This window comes from Notolepis coatsorum, assembly GCF_963971535.1.
Source record: "Notolepis coatsorum genome assembly, chromosome: 18".
In the NCBI taxonomy this organism is placed as follows: Eukaryota; Metazoa; Chordata; class Actinopteri; order Aulopiformes; family Paralepididae; genus Notolepis; species Notolepis coatsorum.
In genome coordinates, this window is record NC_140182.1 from 20,370,310 (window position 1) to 20,392,115 (window position 21,806).

The window sequence follows — 21,806 nt, forward strand, 5'->3', positions numbered from 1 at the left end:
GGAGATAAATATAAAAAATTAAATGAATAAAAACAATTCAAAGGAATAAAACAACCAATGAAATCGAGGAAACATACAGATCAAAATCTAAAATTAAAATAAAAGTTAAAGAATAATTCAGGCAAATGCCTTGTTAAAAAGAAATGTTTTTAGGCCCCTTTTAAATCAAATCAAATCAAATCAAATTTATTTATAAGGCCCGACAACACACGTTAATGTCCCCATGGGCCGTACAGGTCTTCTTTAAACAAGTCAAGAAGAAAACATAACAAAAACCTCAACGGACTGTGGTGCTCTCAGATGGCATGCCGTTCCACCTCCTTTCTGAGCAGAAGCACGCGCACGCACATGCATGTGCGTGCACACAAAAATGCGTTCCACAACTTTCACTAGACTCGTCGTGCCGTGCGCCAAAGTACCCATGGCCACCTGGCTACTTGTCTTTGCATAACAATAGCATAACAATAGCATAACAAAGAACGAGAAGAGCCAAACCAAAATACAAGCCCTGTACCAATTGGTGGGGGTTTGCTTGAGCTGTGGAACCTCTCACTATGTGACAAATGGTCCCGACTGGAAGGATGAGACATTTCTTAAGTTGTGCTTCAGAAGGAAACTGTTCTCCTCTGGAAGATAAGGGTGTTGTACAGAGGGCTAACATGTTCAACAAAGGCCAATATTGATTAAATAGATTAAATAGCTTTGATAAAGCAGGTACCCATTGGTGGGGGCTTGCTTGACTGTTTTGAAACCACTGTTGTGAAACAAATTACATTGTAAAAAAAAATTGTGTACTTTTTTTCCCCTTCTCAAAATAAAGAAGTTCAAGTAAACACAACTTGTCTGATTATTTTAAGTTTGCTTTTGTGTTTGTGTGTGTAAAAAAATGTCTTTAATTGAATTAACTTAAACTAGAAAAGTAAATACAAACTAAATTAACAATGCACATGGATGATCCTACTCGCCGACCCCTCTGGGGGAATGCCTGCATCCAATGTGTCTTAGAAGGATATTACACTGGATAAATCAGTCATCATGGAGAAAACCAGGAGCAGCGTGGCCAGATGCAAGAAGCACATGTTGGAACACTGAGCACAGGATGTTTGAATGCATTCTGGAGTCATTGCGAGTTAATCTCTCAGTGTATTTCTATCAAGGCCACTTCCGGAACGCTGAGAAAACAGACGCCATATACCACAACGTCTCATATTAATGTACAGTTAATGTACAGTCCCCTCCCCATCATATGTATATACTCTGTCAGGATCTAGGGGTAACAGTACTGTATATTTGAATACCGTTTATGTCACAAATGTATCAGTACTAAATACCTATATGTCCCTATGCCATAAATGTCATGTATGTTGTGTATGTCATAAATGTCTATATGAATTGAAAATGGGGGACCCTGATGGAAACAAGACAAACGTCTTTCTCAGGTCTGCATCCCCTTAACAATTGTATGTATTGAGCCGTACTGTATTGTACCCATTCTGCAATCTGTTAAATAAAGTTTTCATTCATTCATTCATTCATTCATTCATTCATTCATTCATTCATTCATTCATTATTCATTCATTCATTCATTCATTCATTCATTCATTCATTCATTCATTCATTCATTCATTCATTCATTCATTCATTCATTCATTCATTCATTCATTCATTCACTCACATGATGTTCCATCACAGCAGCAGCAATTTCCTCCATAATGGCAGGTGATTGTGACCCTGTAAAGTCTGCCTGCCTGCCTGCTGAGGCCCTCAGTTGTGGCCCTCGACATGAACCGGCCACCTCTGTGCCCTGGGTCAGGTAGCATGGCTGCTATCTGGTAACTGATCTGATAAGCTACTTGGCGTGTAGGGGATCTTTTCCATTCCTCTGCTTATGTAACTTGGACTATGTTGCCATTCGTGTGCCATTACAGTATGCCACTGTTTACTGGTGCATGATTTGCCAAGTGGAACATCAACTAAAATTTGTATTTATTTTGATGAAACTAGACATGATAACATGTATTTTTTAGGTCAGGTGTTTAGGGGTAGGGTTAAGATCCGGGGTATATACAATTCATAGCAAGACCACGCAAAACCCATTTTCCATGCATTATTCCCCCAAGTTAAATCACAATATAATTGGTGGTGTCTGGGATATGTGTGTGACCGATCCATAGTCCCAACCCTAACAATGTGACTGATCCATACTCCTAACCCTAACAATGTCACTGATCCATAGTCCTAACCCTAACAATGTGACTGATCCATAGTCCTAACCCTAACAATGTGACTGATCCATACTCCTAACCCTAACAATGTGACTGATCCATACTCCTAACCCTAACAATGTGACTGATCCATAGTCCTAACCCTAACAATGTGACTGATCCATAGTCCTAACCCTAACAATGTGACTGATCCATAGTCCTAACCATAACAATGTGACTAATCCATAGTCCTAACCCTGCTAACAATGTGACTGATCCATCCTCCCTGGAATATCCTCTCATGGGGGACAATTAGGCTCTCTGGGATATGATGTGTTTTTTTCAGTGATAGCTGGCCTGACAAAAACAAAATCCCACATGGAATGCACCTGATTGGATAGACGTGCTGCTAGTTGAGACATGCTGACATGCTGGTGCTCTAGTTGGACATCTAGTGGCTCAATGTTATCTATAGCACCTTTAAAGTTGACGTTTTGAGAATGAAGTTAGATTGAAGATTGAAGTAATTATTTTGTCACTCAGTGCAGTGGCTTTTGAGAAGACTTGTGGTTTGAGAAATCAATAAAAATATGTGACTTAGTTAATTAATTAATTAATTATGGACCTGACAAAATGGTTAGGTATAATAGATTTATAAACGATTTTTAAGGTTAAATACCAAAAAACTGGAAAACTGACACTGTCCAATCTAGCACCAACCACTTGTAAACAGTTGTGTGTGAGCTGTACTGTATTGTACTTCTGCTATCTGTTAATAAAGTTTTCAATCAATCAATGGGATACAATATTAAAGTATCGTCCCAGGGCCTTAAAATTATAGTTTTCTGTGGGAAATGATCGTTTGCAAGTCATAATAACCAAGAGAACAAAATAGGCGTACAGACAGAGGGGGAAATTATTGTACACATGGCTAAACAAATCGTACAGAGGGCAACATTATCGTACAAATACGATAACAACCCTGCTTGTAAACAACAAGTCATCCGCGTTACTTCCTGAATGAACTACCCATGATTCCAATAGGGGATATCTGCAGAGCCGCAAGCCCAGCGTCTAGGCGGGGCTTCGTGGCTTGTACTCTGTTTGAGGCTCTGCAGATATACCCTACTCCATGATGCCCTTGGCTCGGGGGTTTATAAATAGCTCTCCCCGCAGCCACAGTGCAGAAGTGAGAGCTCACCGTTCAACACAGTGTTCCCTCCGTATCCCTATACAGTCCCACCACTCGGGCTTTTTCTCTGCAAGGGGCTTTTATTTACGGATGGTGCACTTTTCCGTGGAGCTTCTTTTAAACAGTCATTGTTTTGGTTGTTAGGAAGGACACAGAGTTCTCAATTTCCTCGAGGTTATTATCATGCTGAACACAGAGGAGAGGTAGGCAATATATATTTATAATAATTGATATAGGCTATATCTACATGTGCAATATACATATATTTCTTCCTGAACAATGAATTCGAGTAGCCTATACGTTTGTGTGATCCGTTGTGGTTCAGCTTGATCAGGTTAGTAAGAGGGTTTTATTATGTTGTACCAGGCCTACTCATAAAGCATTAATACGCATGCGTCATCCAAACATTGTAGGTGAGATTGTAATACTGACACAATGTACACGACTTGCCTGATGTCGAGTTATGAATGGGGCTGCTGCTAATTAAAGGTAAGAACTTAAAAAATCCAACGTACGCTGCTACGTCATTCAACCAGAATAGCCTTTTGTTTTTGTTGCCTGAATGGTTTTCATCGGGAACAAATTCACCGCCTGTCCCTTTAAATATGTACCCTACTGTATATCAACTTGCAAAAACATTTCCACAATTTATTCTTACTGCGCGTTGCCGCTGCGCAGGACTGGGGTCTCTTTGGTCCAGTTTGAATTATGCCACTTCCCATCTCGTCAAATGTATATACTCTCTTTTCTGGACTCTTTTTGTATCACAAACTGTATTTGTAAATCTGGTATGTCATAAATGTATAGATGTAGCAGTACTGTCTATCTGTATGTATGTCTAATTCATATGTATTACGATGAATTGAAAATGGGGGACCCTGATGTAAACAAGACTAAAGTCTTTCTCTGGTCTGCATCCCCTTAACAATTGTATGTATTGAGCTGTACTGTACTGTACCCATTCTGCAATCTGTTAATAAAGTTTTCAATCAATCAATCAATCAATCAATCAATGTCGTGTGTATGTCATATATATGTTATGATGAATTGAAAATGGGGGACCCTGATGTAAACAAGACGAAAGTCTTTCTCTGGTCTGCATCCCCTTAACAATTGTGTGTATTGAGCTGTACTGTACTGTAGCCATTCTGCAATCTGTTAATACAGTTTTCAATCAATCGTTTTGTTGTTGAACGAAAGCAGTTTGATGGACTCATGTTTTTGCAACCTGGCATGACGTCTTGACGGCTATATGCACAGCTCGCTGCTATCAATCAAATCGGCCTATGGTCTACTGTTAATATGGCCTACTGAATAATGAAACGCAATTTAATATGAATAACCTCCTCAAATTCGAAACAACGTTTATGTAACCTGACCTGTGTGTGTGTGTGTGTGTGTGTGTGTGTGTGTGTGTGTGTGTGTGTGTGTGTGTGTGTGTGTGTGTGTGTGTGTGTGTGTGTGTGTGTGTGTGTGTGTGTGTGTGTGTGTGTGTGTGTGTGTGTGTGTGTGTGTGTGTGTGTGTGTGTGTGTGTGTGTGTGTGTGTGTGTAATGAAACAAGATATCTCTAAAGGTTATGGCCAGATTGCTGTGCATATGCATGGCCCTTAGAGGAAGACGACAAACGGTGTCTGTCTCTTGGGGGGGCCTTTCCACTGTAAGAACTAAGATTTTTGTAAACATTTCTCAAATATGAATAATCATACAGATATTTTATATCATTTGAAAGCCCTAGTTGTTATCTTCAATATGGTACTACCGGTATATATGTTTACTTTGAGCATACATTACCCACAAACAGATATACATCATAAACCCATTCCAAGTTCATTTATTAGGGTTATTAAGGAAGCCAGAGCGACTTGCTTCGCAGAGACCGGAATAACTTTCGCCAGCAGCCCGCGGAAAACATGCAGACCTGGGAGCTCCGAAATGAATGAAGTGGGGCATATAATTGCTTATACGGCAGCTTTTCAGTGCTTGGGGCCTTTTTAGAAACGTATAGACATTTTAAACTTGAAATGTCATTCATCAGAGATATTTTTCAAGTGGGATTTTTCTTCTATTTTGGTGCATATTGATGACGTATTTCACCTCCTTTATTGAAACGACAAGGGTAAGCTAGGCTTTGACATTCCTGATATTGATTACTGTTGGTTGCTATTCCACAGAAAATTGTAGGTGCACACATGATAGTTTTGTCCGTGGTGTTGATTTTCCAGTGAGGACATCGCCTCCATAAACTAACAATTGCTTTGCACATTCATGACCCCAAGAGGAAGATATTATTGCTTTTGGTGACATTTCCTCTAGTGCCATCATCAGGCCAAACTTTCCACTTTCAAAATGAGCATATCGTCTGACCCTTTGGTCGTACAGTAACGGTACACTCAAAGAATTCTCTGAATATTCATGTCCCCCCCCTAGAGGGAGAATCCTGTTGATTTGAGTGACCCTGTGACCTTTCCTCCAGCACCACCATATGGATTATAGCCTAGTTCTGTCAAGACTGGCAATATTGGCAACTCATGTTTTCTGTTATCTACCCGGTAAAATGTTGCATGTGAAAGTAACTGCAAAGAGGGGATGATTGTTAGGCTTCGGCAGAGGTCACTCTGCACGGACATTCCTCTCTTTAGTGCTGTGCTAGCCTATAGGGCTTGGGAAGCTGACGTCAAAAGTCTTGGGCAAGCTGCACATACACATATTATATATATGTGTCATTCCCAGTGACACTGAGTTGATGGGTGGATTTTTGGGCTAAAATAAATGTTTTAGAAGCGTTGTTATGGAGGAGCCTCAACCATTTTGTTTTTCTCCATCCCATCCTCCCTTTTGACATTTAGCATTTTTAGGGATAGGTTAATGTAGACTACTTGTAATGGCATGAGGGAAAAGTGTGAATTTGTGTCATAGATTGTAGCATCTGTACAATTTTTGCGCCTTTGTGAATGAGTACATAAGGAAATAAAAGCCTGGCTTGCATTTGTTTTAGCCTCACCTGCTGGTCAACATGTAACATGCAGTGCGTGTGGGGCGCTGGGGCTGTCGTCTGAAGGTATCTACTGGTCTGCATCACACATCTTGCGTAACTCCCTCCCCTATGCTAGTCCACTTCGGGAGCATCAGTGGAAAATCCTCGCTGTCACTCAGAATTGGTTGGATTACTTAATCTGCATTCTGAGTAAAGGCCATTACTACTGTAGTACGCTGGCCGCGTGTATCACTTCAACGGCACTGGCCTTTCGTTGAACAACTAATCGGGTCGAGGATACCTGGTCCTGTTTGCTTGGGAGGATCCTCCTGAAATGTTATGTTAAAAAAAAAAAAAAAAAAAAAAAAAAAGTATTATGCAAGTGACCCAGTGTTCTCTCTGGTTGGCAACTGACGACTGTGTTCCGTTTAGTTTATTTGTTTTATGAAAAGGATAGTGTGCAGCACATTAATCAATTGTAGTAAACAAGAAGATGGCTGCACCAGATTTAGCAAGAAGATAATTTCCATCTGTAGTCCTAGATGGAAAACGAATGGGTACAAAACAGTCATATATACACTACAGTAAAAGTACACATACAAACAACAAGATTATAGTCATAAAAAAGCCCTCTCCACCTCCTCTCCCTCCACCTTTCAATGAAAAACACAATACATCATATCCAATACATTAGGCAAAACGACAACAAATGTGTTCACAAGTAGTTATGATTATAAAAACGCAGCAGGCGAGCTTCACCTCTGCTGATGTAATATTGACATTATTTGTATTACTGCACCCGGAGTACAAATGCTACAGCGTCGGCCTGGCCTACCTATCTAGATGGCTTGAGCAACAGGGGAGTGTCTGCTGCAATATTGTGTGCACCAAACGCATACATGTTCTTTCTTGTTTGGCTGGGGGGAGATGGTTTGCGGTCAGGCGTGTTACGTGTTCTTTCAAGCACAACAATCGATAGGCAAACGACTGCTGTCAAATGGGAGTGTTGTTGAGATGGCAATTACCTTGTATTTGCAAAAATAGGCACTTTTTTTTCCATAGTGGCCATTTTGATGCGTCATGTAATTACCTTTTTAGTAACGGTGTCCCGTTCCATTTAGGTATGTCGCAGAACATAATGCACGGAACATCATGCACAATACCATAGGGCCTTATACTACCACTGTATTTTGTGGTCAACTTTAGTTGTATTTATTTACAAGTATTACTCTGTAGTCTGTACACCGTCTGAGAGTGTTGCATCACAAAGCCTGCTAGTAAGAAGCCATTGCCATGACAGCTGGTCTGGTGATTTTGTTTATCTGTTGCATTTGCCGTTGGCTGGGGTCCAACCTCCCAGACAGAGCCACGTACAGTTTGGTGACGGGTATCAGAGCGACGCAGGGTTGAGGGCAGGGCACATGTTCGACTTCTCCTGTTCCTGTCACGCATCTCTCCTGACCTGCAGCCAAACTAGGAGGGTTGTCGATAGAGCCTGACTGATACTGGAGTTTTGGGGCCGATACTGATATTGGGGAGTAAAATATTTCAATATCGATATACCAGCCTATATTATTTTTTATATACATAATTTATTTTAAATAATTGTATTTTTATTCATTTAAAATGTATAATAAATAATTATATGAGTTGGATGGTCTCACATTTGCTATTAAGTCAAAACAAAACCATATGTTAACATGGAAGCTCAGACAATTCAAGCATCAACGATGTAACTTTCAGAATTGATGCTTTTTGTTCCTGGAAATAATGTTGGCCTGCTGCGACTCCCAAATATCTAGCTGTTTGCAATGACCGTTGCGTTTGAGTTTAGGTATGAGATCTCAAAGTAGGTCAAGGTAAATAAAATGCAACAATACATAGGATTGATATATTAAACATCTACAAATAATTCTAGATGCTTAAAATTATGTATGGAAACATGGCTAAACATTTTCTGATGTAGACATTTGTTATGTCATCTTTGCAGTCTAATGCAGTTTACTTTTGATGTTTGAGTTCTCAGTGGCATGTTCCCAGAGAGCTTCACACAGGTGATTTGGCCTGTGGGTTTCTAGCGTTGGAAGAAGATGTGATTTGGCGTGTGGGTTTCTAGCGTTGGAAGAAGATGTGATTTGGCGTGTGGGTTTCTAGCGTTGGAAGAAGATGTGATTTGGCGTGTGGGTTTCTAGCGTTGGAAGAAGATGTGATTTGGCCTGTGGGTTTCTAGCGTTGGAAGAAGATGTGATTTGGCGTGTGGGTTTCTAGCATTGGAAGAAGATGTGATTTGGCCTGTGGGTTTCTAGCGTTGGAAGAAGATGTGATTTGGCGTGTGGGTTTCTAGCGTTGGAAGAAGATGTGATTTGGCCTGTGGGTTTCTAGCGTTGGAAGAAGAGGTGATTTGGCCTGTGGGTTTCTAGCGTTGGAAAGAAGAGGTGATTTGGCCTGTGGGTTTTTAGCGTTGGAAAGAAGAGGTGATTTGGCGTGTGGGTTTCTAGCGTTGGAAAGAAGAGGTGATTTGGCCTGTGGGTTTTTAGCGTTGGAAAGAAGAGGTGATTTGGTGTGTGGGTTTTTTGGACCGTGCTGCTTCCAGGTATGCATCCTGTTTTGACTAAGTGGTGTGTCTTGGATATGTGCCAGGGCTCTGTCTCCGCAGTCAGCAGTTCAGGGCAAACGGATGACCGCCGGGGCAGATTGTTTGTGTGAGGGCTGCTGAGTGATACGGCCAAAATATCACATGATATTTTTCATAGTACTTTTGGACGGTATAATGGTATTTTGCAACCCTAATGCATATATATTTGAATTTTTACAATACCTATGTATATATTGTGGACAACGTGAAAATCCATACCTTTGCTTGGATCCATGACCGTATACCTTCATATTCAGTACAGTTAATTTCTCCCCTGGAACCGTTCACCGGGGGGGGGGGGGAGAAGGAACGAACAACGGTGGAAATGGAAACATTCATATTTAAAAATCTTGCTGGTTTTATTCTCTCTCCTTCCTCCACTGTATTCGCCTTGGCCTTGGCTTGCACGCACACACGTCACACACACACACACCCCTCCCTTTGACGCTCCCCTTCCGGGAGAATCTGCGGATGACGCACTTAGCATCCTCGCGTCTCACCGCAACATGGAGATGATTCATATCTCGGCAACATGTTAATAACTGAACAAGCTTGTGTGTGTCTGCCGAGGTGATCCTACCTCCATCCCCCCTTTTTAAAACTAAAATCCTGAGTCCCTGTAGTGTCCCATATACCCCCTTTTAGGGTGCCCTTATGACTTATTAGGAGGGTGCTTTTGGGGAGGGGGTTGACAGGGTGCAGAGCTGAGGCTGTGGAGTTGTGAGATGGCTTGGGGAGGTGTGTGGTGTCTGAAATGTCAGAGGACGAGGGAGTGTTGCCTTTCAAAACAAGTTGGCATTTCCCACCAAGGCCAGGCTCCCCTCTATAAAAAGGAAGAGGTTGGGGAGAGAAGCGGGTCTTGACATCTTGGCAACTCTAACCTTTTTTTCCTTTTCCATATGTCTTCTATCTGTCCACAATAGAGGCTTACACACAGAATGTTTGGAATGCCCATTTTGCAAAACAACGGCTGCTGTGTGTTATGTGAGAAATATATCAACAAACTAGACCCCACATTGTCGGATTACATGAATGCATCTTAAATACAGCTTGCTTTTGGCACCTGATTGCTAGAATGGGTTGAGTAGGTGATCTAGTCTTCACAATGAATAAGTTGTTGTTCCCAATCAATAAGCTATAAGTTGCTTTCTCAACTGAAGACAAAAACCTTTTTAAGACGACATAAAGTTACCAGTAGCCTACTCTGGTCAAGGAGACGTGGGACATTTTTATAGACGGTAGTTAAACATGCCTTGCATGCTCAACTAGGCGATACGTTATGTTAGGTGCAATATGTCAAAATATTATCTTAAATGGATTACATGACTGCATCTTTGTTTAAATGAACCATGCAATTTCTCCCCCTCACTAGTGCCCCCAAATCAAATATGAACACTTTTTTGTGCAAAATCAACTCTGCCTCTCTTTGTTAACTACAACAAGCAATGCTGTTTGTTATTTAAGATGAGGTCGGACTCTGCACTGACAGATTTGTGTTCATTGTGCTGCTTTTATAAAGCCTCAAATGACGGCTTACAATATTTCATGAAAGCAAAGTGTTTTGTTTGTCTACGATTTAAAAAGGTTTAAACTTTACAGCACTGACAAAGTTGAACAAAGTGCTGTACAAGTCCCACAACATAAAAAAAAAAAAAAAAAAAAAAAAAAAAAAAATTTATAGTTGATTCCATTTTTATTGCTCAATTCCGCGATTCCGTCCGCGATTCCGTGATCGCGGATTCCATATGGCTCTAGGTGTAAGGTTGAGGAACACATTCTCATCACAGCAATAACTTTGCCCATTTGAGAAACAATGGTGTCTATGTGTTCGGACCAAGACGATAAGCTGTCCAGTGTGGTGTTAATGTTGTCCTCTTGTCAAATCACACCTCACTGCAGTGGCGTCGCGTGGGTAAAATAACAGGGGAAGCCAAAAAAAAATTATTAAAAAAAAATTATTCAATATTTTTATTAATAATTTTTTTTTTTTTTTTTAAGTCAAGCAGTCACCATGTACACTACAGTATGGCTCGGCGGCCAGTCAAACGTTATTTTTATTTATTTAACAGATTGCAGAATGGGTACAATACAGTACGGCTCAATACACATTTACGATGAATTGAAAATGGGGGACCCTGATGTAAACAAGACGAAAGTCTTTCTCTGGTCTGCATCCCCTTAACAATTGTATGTATTGAGCTGTACTGTACTGTACCCATTCTGCAATCTGTTAATAAAGTTTTCATTCATTCACACACAATTGTATAAGGGGATGCAGACCAGAGAAAGACGTTTGTCTTGTTTACATCAGGGTCATTAATACTGCTGGAGCATTGGTTAATTTTTGGTCCGATTTTTCCTTGCACGATTTTGCGCGCCGCGTGGGAGCAAATTCGAGACACATATTCGGTTGCAAAAAGGTGTCCCACGGTCTCCTCTATGGCCGTGAATATTTTCACGCGGATCGGAATCACGGCGCGCCCGTGGGACACTTTTCCGTTTCGGCGAGTTTATTCCACGCTTTCTGTTTTCCTTTTCTAAGCATTTTAGGGGCTACATGTGAATCAGTAAAAGTTGCGGGACGCCCAGATGTTTCCACGATAGAAAGCTCGCGTGGATCCCATAATAGGCTCACTTAATACAGCGTTTTTAAAATCACGCGACATTTTCAGGGTCGCGAGCCGACCTTTTCCCCTCGTTTTCGATGATGGAAGTGATTTAGGAAAAGCTTCGGCACGCCGAGAGGTCCCCGTGGATTTAATCTCGCGAGGATCGGGGCAATATTCGGCCCGTGGGAACAGTTACGGGTTAATACAATGTTCAGAGTGCAGAGGGGAAAATATGGCACCTGCCCCGCCTCCAGGTGGAATATTATGCTGAACGTCTTCCTCCCAGCTCCGTTTTAAACTTTTAGGGTGTGGCCAGTGGCAGTCACCTCGAATCTGATTGGCTAGGATCGGATTTGGAGTTTGGACTCACTCTATAATGCTGGAAGCCTGGAGAAAGAGACCTACCCACTGCTTCTCTCCTATACTAGCTGCAGTAGTGAGCACAGTCTGACAGTGTGTTAGAGGGAGTGAGAAGGAGAAGAGGGAGACATAAAAAAAAAAAAAAAAAAAAAAACACAGATGCACAGATGAAAATGAACGTAAACTATATTAAAAAAAAATTATATTTTAATTTTTTTTTTTTTTTTTTATATTTCATATTTCATAATTTGATATGAAATTTATAGGGAGGCATGGCTTCCGTTGGCTTCCACAAGGATTCGCCACTGCCTCACTGTGGTGGAAATTCCAATCCACTGTCTGTATACCCAATTGTTAAACATCATCCTACTGTGCCGATTGGAATTCCACCCCCCTCCTTTTCTTCAGATATTGAAAGAAGGGTTGAGGGAGGAGAGAGGGACGCCGTTGGTTGTGATGAGGAACGCGTGCGTGTGCGCAGCTGCCTGAACGGGCCAATAATGAGTTTGTTTTCCACGCCAGTTGCTATGCAGATTAGGGTTGTTGGGGTTACCTGTCCTGGTTGTCTGGGCAACTTGAGTTATGCCCCCCCCCCTTGCCTCACCTCATCAAGACCTGCTGACTAATTTGGCTTGATGTCCTCAATGACTCGCCCAGGAGACAGAGATGCTGTTTATAAATATATAATATATATATATAGTGAATGACAACAGTTCCTCTTTAAAAACAACTTGCATTTTCTATTCAGTTTTTTTTTTACTGGCACGAGATCTAGTCTAAAAAAGAAACGGGAAGCTATCTATCAGGAAGTAGAATACAGACTCAGCAGCTTGTCAAGAAAGGATGTTTAAACATTTGCTTAGTTTATTTACTTAAAAGAACCCCAAAGATGTGTTAAAACCAAAACATAAACAGCCCTCCAGCAAAGAAAACGGGAATGAAAATGAAGGGGGTGCTCGCTTGCAGCAGCTCCTATATCCTATGACCCCCCCCCCCTTCTGTAGTGGCAGACTGGCGGCCCGGCTCTGATTACGTTCTCTGAAACGTTGCGCTGTAACTCTAAACGCCACCAAGATATATGTTCCCAAAAACCCAGACGAGCTATTTGTAGAGGTGTTTACAGATCAGGCGCTTGTTTGTGATGCATGCCTCTCCCCAACACGCCCAGCCCAGATGGAGAGCCCCCACCCGACCCTCCATGGGCCAAGTTTGGTCTGCGTCGTCGTAGGGTGGCCCGGTCCGTCACCAGCAGTGCTTTCATGGGTTTTAAAACTAAAGTGATGGAATAAACACGATGACTGGCCCACCACACGCGGTTATTGATTTGTGACGTTGTTTACGCGCCTCGCACACTTATCCAATCTCCAAAGTGGCGATGGCGTTGGGAGTCCGTAAACATGCTTTGCGAGCTGCGTAATATAAAAGTTCTACTTCCCCTCGGGATAAGAGGCTTGTCTGGCCAACGGCACTGACCTCGATGAGATCGCTCTCCTGGAAAGCCAAGTCAAAGGTGGCTTCTTCCAAACTGCTTGAACAACAAACATGTATGATGTTTTAATGAGAACGGTGTGGAGTCTAAAATGGTGCTTGTATTGCATTCTTCTTATTGAATATAAATGTGTGTATACATGGTCCTCGTTTCAAAAGCGGTCAATGCGGGATTGTTGGAAGAAGCCCGTCAAGGCTTAATGCTCTCGATCTGACTTTCCACCCCCCCCGCCGCCCTCCACCCCTCCCTAATCAGCTGATGATGACATGGCTCTCCTTCACGCTCCTGGAGAGCTGAGCGGTTGCCATGAAAATGGTATTTGCTCTATTTATGGTGCTGCACTTGATGCATTTAATCCCAGGCTGTTGTAAGTGACTCCGCTCGGCTGAGAGGATTTGAGTCCATGGAGGAAACATTCAGTCAAACAGCCCTCTTTCTTACGTTCATGCGCTAGTTCCATTTTGTGTAATAAAAGCATAAATGTGGCGGTAGAGTAGCAACGGAGGCATGTTTTGGGCTTTATAACCCAGTAGTGATCGTGGCCGCCGCTAACCTCTCTCTGCACACTCTCCGCTTGCTGTAGTGATTGTGGCGCTAACCTCTCTCTGCACACTCTCCGCTTGCTGTAGTGATCGTGGCGCTAACCTCTCTCTGCACACTCTCCGCTTGCTGTAGTGATCGTGGCGCTAACCTCTCTCTGCACACTCTCCGCTTATTGCACCCAACAATAGCCTGTTCAAGCTGCTGCTGTCAGGCAAGCGCCTCCGCATACACGCAGCAAGAACGGAGAGACTCAGGCTCAGCTTCTTCCCCCAGGCCATCGGAACATTGAACACTGATCTCTCCGCACACATGACACACACACACTACACATTCTGCACTCTCACACACAAACACACAACGGGTCACTTTAAACGCATAAGAAAAAGTCACTTTAAAGGAAAAAAGAAAATACAAATATCTACGGCATATGTTCCTGATGCCAAAACACCTGTTGAAGACTACTAGTGTAGCTTTCTGCCAATGCAATCCTTTTAGCTCAGGACTATCAAAGTTTGTCAGATTTGCTAAGCTAGTCCTCTCACTTCTTAAACCAAATAGATATTTACCAGTTAATTTGTTTTAATTCCACAATACCACAGACAATGTCTTGTGCTGTATATCCATTTATGTCGCAGTTCTTCAAGAAAGGGTCTTAACTTTTATGCTAGCAATCATTTTGTAAGAGGAATGGGTAGCTTTTTTCTCATTATTTTATGTTGAATATCTTGATTTTATACAGTTTTGAATTGAAAGGAATATTCCAGCACCATTAAATGCCCTTGAAGGTCTTCTGCCACTCTGAGAAAATGGAAGGTGTGCAACCTTTTGGGTATGAGTTTTGACACCTCCTTCCTTCTCTCTCTCTTCCCCTGTGCAGTTCGTGGTTAGCGGGGTCCCGGCTGTCCAGCTCCAGGCCTCAGTCCCCAGGGCCTCTGTGGTGTTCCTGATGCCCCTCACCCACAGCTGAAGATCCCGGGTGGGCGAGGGACTGTCAGGGATCACTCTCTGGGCGTGCTTTTACACAAGGTAGGCAGTATTCTATGTGTTGTGTTCATTTGATAATCACTTAGTCACTGTTCGACTTGCTAAATTCAAACGTTGCCACTGGAGAACCGCTCCCCACCTGCAGTACCACTTGAGACACAGGGGGCGCTCTTAATTTACCCACAGTGGCAGTATCTTATAGATCAGCGGTTCTCAAACTACGGGTCGTGACCCAAAGTGGGGTCGTGGGTAGGTGACAGTGGGGTCGCGCATTGGCAAGTAAAAAAATAAATGTGTTGATAACATAGTGCTGTAATTAAATGTTCTAATAGATATGCAGCATGATCAAGTTCAACAACATGTGCTTTTATTTTGATATTCCTTAATTCCACGTTGAAATTACGCAATACATTATGTGTGGGGTCGCCAAAAATATCCTAAATAAAATGGGGTCATGGTATAAAAAAGTTATAGATGGATTCAGAATGTTTTGTGAACATCCAATGTAACATAACTGAACTAGAAGTATATAACCATATAATTATGTGCCTTTTTTTTTTAAATGTGTATGAATAGCCTATGTATTGGCAGTTGTGAAGTTAATCCACATCACGGTGGCCATGACGTTGTAATGGATGGAAGCACTCTTTTTTTAGTCCCCTTGTTTGCCTTTTCATGACCAAATTGCGACACTACTCACTCGGGAGGCCGCGTATAACCCACGGGCATCTGCTAACACATTTCCCGCGAGATGTTGCATTGCGTTAGCCTCGTACGATAATTGTAATACTAAATAATTTTTGGGCCAAATTGAGATGTCTGCCTAACTGTAATCTCCTCGCACTGCTCCATCGCCCTGGTTTAGTGACTATGTCCTCAGCCAATCAGAACGCTTGTTACGTTAAAAAAAATCCCCATCTGCCTAACTCACTCGTGTGACTTGTGCATTTTAACGTTACTTACACAGACGGCGATCGCATGACTTAGGCAAGTATAACAACTGCCTTAGTGTATTGTATGTATGTATGTATGTATGTATGTATGTATGTATGTATGTATGTATGTATGTATGTATGTATGTATGTATGTATGTATGTATGTATGTATGTATGTATGTATGTATGTATGTATGTATGTATGTATGTACGAGGGAAAATTTAATTGAATCTGAAAACGGTGGTGACGGTGGCTCAGGAGGTAGAGCGTTAATCAGAAGGTTCTCATTAGTTAGATTCCGGCTCCTCCTGGCAGCGTGTCAAGGTGTCCTTGAGCAAGACACTTAACCCCTAACTGCTCCTGATAGGCAGGTTGTCTCCACCATCGGTGTGTGAATGTGAGGCACAAGCTGCAAAGTGCTTTGGATAAGAGCGCTATATAAATGCAGTCCATTTACCATTTTTTTTTTCATCTAAGGAATTCAATTATCGATTATTATTTATTTACTGTGTTGATAATAATAATAATTATTCACCCTTTCAGGATGAGCGGTTGACGGTGACCCAGGCGGCCCCGGTGAACGGGAGCCCACCTCTGCTCCGCTTCCAGTACCAGCTCAACGAGCGCCGCTCGGCCTGCTGGGACACGGCCCTGTCTGCAGACAGCCTCTTCCTGGAGATTCCTGCGGGGGTCCTGGTGGAGGGCAGCAAAGAAGGGTAAGCATGCTGCGTGAGCCACCAAAAATATGTATGGGAAACACTGAGTTAGCCCCCCCCCTCCCCCCCTTCACATTCTGATTAGTGAGATCAGTACTATTAGATCATATAGTTTGATTGGTATTATTCTAATCCATATAGCATTGGGGTGTCGAGTTCTTAAAGACACGCCATCACGCACTGAATTTTAAGATCAAATATCACTGATCGCTACCATGATGTTCTACTTTCACTGGGCGTAAACTGTAGTCTACTCTACAGTAGGAGCATTTCTCACCAATTTGCAAGGAATTCATAGTTGACCGATAGTCAAAGGATTTGTTGACTAATAGAGGCCTTGCACAGAATGTTTGTGTGGTTCTCTTGTCTTCTAACATGGCTGCCTGTAACCATTGTTTTGTACATGGCAATGGAAGGACGACAGTTGCTATGCGCAAAACAACTGTTGCTATGCGCTGATGTATGAGAAATACTGTATTGGCCCGAATATAAGACACAGTTTTTTTGCCGCAAATTACACCCTGAAAAAGACAGATTGGAGGTCTGTCGAACCGCGACTTTGAAGTGATGTTTAGCTGATGTTTGGTATCAATTGATTCCTTGCAATCTCGAGATTCATTATGCTATCGGTGGCTTTGCACTAGCTTGATCTTCTAAAGGTAGTTACTGTTAATGTTGGATGATCCATCGGCTAACCAGTAGGTTTCAGAGGGTTGAAAGTAAGGTCAAGTTAACCAAGGTCGGGACTGGGGATGAGTTATTATTCACATTTTAACATCATGGTGATCAATGAGGTAGTCTAACTGAAAATGTTTCACTTTGAAATCTAAATCATGTTAGAAAGAAGCCTACCAGGCTACAGTTTAATTACATTTAAATTGTACTAATTATTATTAATTCATTAACAATATAATTGAAATATATACTGTATCTACCTTGTTTCATTCAATATGTTAGTATTACTGGTAGTAGGTACATTCTGGTCTGATATACTTATTTCTTTATAAAAACAAGATTTGATTTTCAAAAAATCGTTTTCCAAAAATGAGCTTTATATTATTTAAGTCCGAAACTTAATAATTTGGTGTCTTATTACTGGATCAAGTCACAGTAGAATAATATCATGCTTTTCCAGTGTTTTACCTGCTCTACCACTGCACAGAAAGTAGCCATTTTCTTTTTTAAAGTAGTTACCATACTGGAAGGAGAACTACACAAACCTTCCGTGCAAGGCCCCTATTGATTAGTTAACTTCATCGACAAATGTAAATGTCGATGAGTAAAATTGAGTTTTCCACAAGCAACAATGCAGAAGGACCCCTTTACATAGTGCATACCAAAGATCTGCTCATAATTCTTTCAGGAAATAACTAATTAAATTGGGGGGGGCATAACATTTGACTAATCGTAGTAAAAAAGTCTTGGTCGACTAAGATAGAAACGACTGATTAATCAACTATGAGGAGGCAGCTGTAAATGAATCAACAGTGTTCTCACTCCACTGCCTTGCTGTTATGTCAGAATGGGTGTCGGGACAGTGTCACCTTGGCTTGTCATGGGCATGGTGCCAGCACGCTATCCTCTGCATCATTATGTAAAGTTGCAGCGCTTGTGTAAAAAAATAAAAAGTCACACCATGCATCATCCCCCTCCTCTCTTCTCCCTCCTCCTCTCCTCTCTTCTCTTCTCCCTCCTCCCCTCCTCTCCCTCCTCCGCTCTCTTCTCTCCCTTCTCTTCTCCTCTCCCTCCTCTCCTCTCTTCTCTTCTCCTCCTCTCCAGGCTCACTGCTCTGCTGGAGTTTGCCGAGGAGAGGCTCAAAGTCAACTACGTGTTCTTGTGGTTCAATAAGAACAGAGAGGATCGACGTAAGTCATGTACCCCCCACTTTTTCTCACTTTTTGATATGCTACTGTAGATGCTCCCAGCTGCTTTGAACGCAGCCTGAGTTGGTTAACGTTGCATTTGAAGGACTCCTTTATCCAAAGTGTCTCATGGTACCATGAGTGTATATATTTTTTACTATGGGTGGCTGCCATGGGAATTGAACCCCTAACCCTACTCTGCAGCGTCTGTGCCGCATTCCTCCATACGTCATTCCTCATTGAAAGATACAAAGACCTTCAACCAAGTTCAAATATGTGAATAAGAAGACAAAAATTTTGAATCATGATTTACTTGCGTTATTTGAATTTTGAATCATGATTTATTATTATTATTATTATTATTATTATTATTATTATTATTATTATTATTATTATTATTATTATTATTATTATTATTATTATTATTATTATACTTGGATAAGATTAGATAATGTCATCTGTAGTGATAATGTCATCTGTATGTCATCTGTAGTGGAACCAATGTCATTTAGGCTCAAAGACGGATCTCCATGCTTAATGTAATTTATTAATAAGACATAAAAATGAAATACAATTATTGAGATCTTGAAGCTACAATGCTACATGCTGAAGGCGTGTCCTCTGGGGTTCCTCCAGACCCAGGTGGGGTGTAGTAACCATGAACCCAACCCAAGTGTTTTTGTTTAAGAACAGATTAGGAGATGATGCTTCATAGTTACAGTATGGGGGAGGGGCATACCTACTTTCTTCAGTGCTCATATCTAATGGAGCTCTGTGTTATTGGGGGAGGGGCATACCTACTTTCTTCAGTGCCCATATCTAATGGAGCTCTCTGTGTTATGGGGGGAGGGGCATACCTACTTTCTTCAGTGCCCATATCTAATGGAGCTCTCTGTTATGGTGGAGTGCGGCACTACTTTCTTCAGTGTCCATATCTAATGGAGCTCTCTGTTATGGTGGAGTGCGGCACTACTTTCTTCAGTGTCCATATCTAATGGAGCTCTCTGTTATGGTGGAGTGTGGCACTACTTTCTTCAGTGTCCATATCTAATGGAGCTCTCTGTTAGGGTGGAGTGCGGCACTACTTTCTTCAGTGTCCATATCTAATGGAGCTCTCTGTTAGGGTGGAGTGCGGCACTACTTTCTTCAGTGTCCATATCTAATGGAGCTCTCTGTTATGGTGGAGTGCGGCACTACTTTCTTCAGTGTCCATATCTAATATAGCTCTGTGTTGTTTGCTCCACAGTGTCCATCATCAAGACCTTCCACTACATGGGCTTTGAGATGGTGAAGCCAGGCAGTCCCCTGGTTCCTCCTCGGCCAGACGTGGCCTTCATGGCCTACTCTCTGGAGAGCAGCAGCTCCGATGAGGAGTGACTCCCCCACCCCACCCTCCCGTCCCGCACCCCAACCCCCACCCAGGACCCTCCCCAAAGAGGCCTTCCACCTCCTCCTCGGCCTCCTCCTCAAACAATGTAACCCGCCTCAACCTTCCCAATAAGCCCTAAACCTCCACCACTGACCGGCTGGTCCCAGTGTTTGTAGACTCATGGCAGAAGGGGTGGGGGATCGCCACGGTGATGCAGACAAACCTCCCCTCCTGATGATGGAGCAAGGAGGGGCGGAGCATGAACTAAGCCATCACCTCTCATTGGATGGTCCTTCTGGCTGGCTCCCCTCCTGTCCCGCTTGTTTCCCTGCGCTGCCCTCAGCAAGGTGACCCGCTGACGTCTTGGAGACATGAAAGACGCGGCATGTCTGTCCTCCCAACGGCTCGCACCTTCAAAGAGTTTGGACTTTAGTTTGTCAGCATACGTTTGTATTACAAAGCAAGCCTCGTTAATAGGGTAGTATAAGGGAATTAAGCTAAAGGGGATATTATGACTGGTATGATTTTAGTCAATAACGTGAAATCGTTTTTTGCAGGATCGGATGAAAGGCCCCCCTCACCCCCCCCTCATCTTGTTTGAAATATATTTTGAGTCATCATTCCAACTTGCTTCTCTCACTGGATGCTTAATGCCACTTTCTGTCCGTTTGGTCAAAAGTCACACATCTGTACCTCCCGGTAGGAGTTGGCAACGCCACGCTCGTCTCTCTCACCATGTGGAACCAAAGCTGCCCCTCGAGTTGACCGCGTCCCCCTCAGCCTCGGGCCTCCACCGTGATGCGGTCAGCAACGCAGTCGCGCTGAACAACCTGTGAATTATTGAGGTGCTGTTGAGACGGCGCGCCAGACAAAACATGAAACTTCAATGTTTTCTTTTCCATTCCTGTACAATCGGCTCGCATGTCGCATGTCACGTGTCGCACACACGCGCACACAAGAGTCGTTTTTCTAAAGGTCATGAGAATAGGTGTGAAAAATGGAGAGATGGAGGGAAAGAATCCCCACGTTGAAGTTACTCGGCCCAGATATGTACTGTACTTACTGTAGATCCTTTTTGTTTGAGTCTCATTTTAGCTGCATAACTCCTGTGGGTGTGAATCAGCCCTGCAGGTTAGAGCCTGGTTGTACAGTAGTACCCTTCTCCAACTGAAAGCTCCACTTAAAGGACGATACAGGGCTTTCTGTGCCTAAAGGAAAAGTGTGCGATGTTCTCGAACTAACTCTTCAGTCTTACTTTATAGAATGTCCTTTAAACGCATTCTTCCCATACTGGCCCGGCCCCCCCATGCTAGCTATGTAATAAAACTACAGAGACGACAGAAAAACACAATGACGACACTTGATGTTTGTATGCAACAGTGCAGGAAGGCAGGGCGACCCTCACCAGCACCCTCTCAGCTCTGTTCTTCTTTTTGCAGTGTTTTGGGAGTCTGAACAAATTGCCAAAGAATCCATTCTGTGTTGTTGTTCAGATGCATCACAGCTGTGATTTTAAAATAAATAAATGAAACCTGCTTTAAAACACCTACAAATGGCACTGAAGAACCTTGAGTGGTTTGAAGAGTAACATCCCAAATACATTCCCCATAGTAACCATCCCAGTAGCTCAGAGCCTCTTAGGAACATGGTGATCTGTGCTGCGTGGGGAGCCTGTTCTTTCTGCACTGTTGTGTGTGTGTGGGGGGGGGGTCTTTATTGTTGCATGTGCATAGAGCTTGGATTCCTTGCTACTGAAAGCTGTGACTATAAGCTGTTATGTTAGGATATGTCATTACAATATTAATCTGCTCAGAGTTCTATTTTTATGTATATTTCTCAATTAAATTTTTTGTGATAGCTTATGTTTTTTTTTGTTTCGTTTACAGTGGCAAACAGTTGGCAACCATTTAATGACAATCCACACATGTATAC

General features: G+C 42.4%; 1 protein-coding gene across 1 annotated transcript; it reads left to right on the forward strand.

Moving 5' to 3' along the window:
- Nucleotides 1–1,712: 1,712 nt before the first annotated feature.
- Nucleotides 1,713–21,806, forward strand: oaz2a (ornithine decarboxylase antizyme 2a; the record flags this gene model as incomplete). The annotated part of the gene is given in 7 exon segments (XM_084335100.1): nt 1,713–1,808; nt 3,541–3,599; nt 14,885–14,951; nt 14,953–15,033; nt 16,471–16,643; nt 18,423–18,508; nt 19,752–21,806. Coding segments are annotated over 7 exon segments (693 nt in total). The 3' UTR covers nt 19,883–21,806.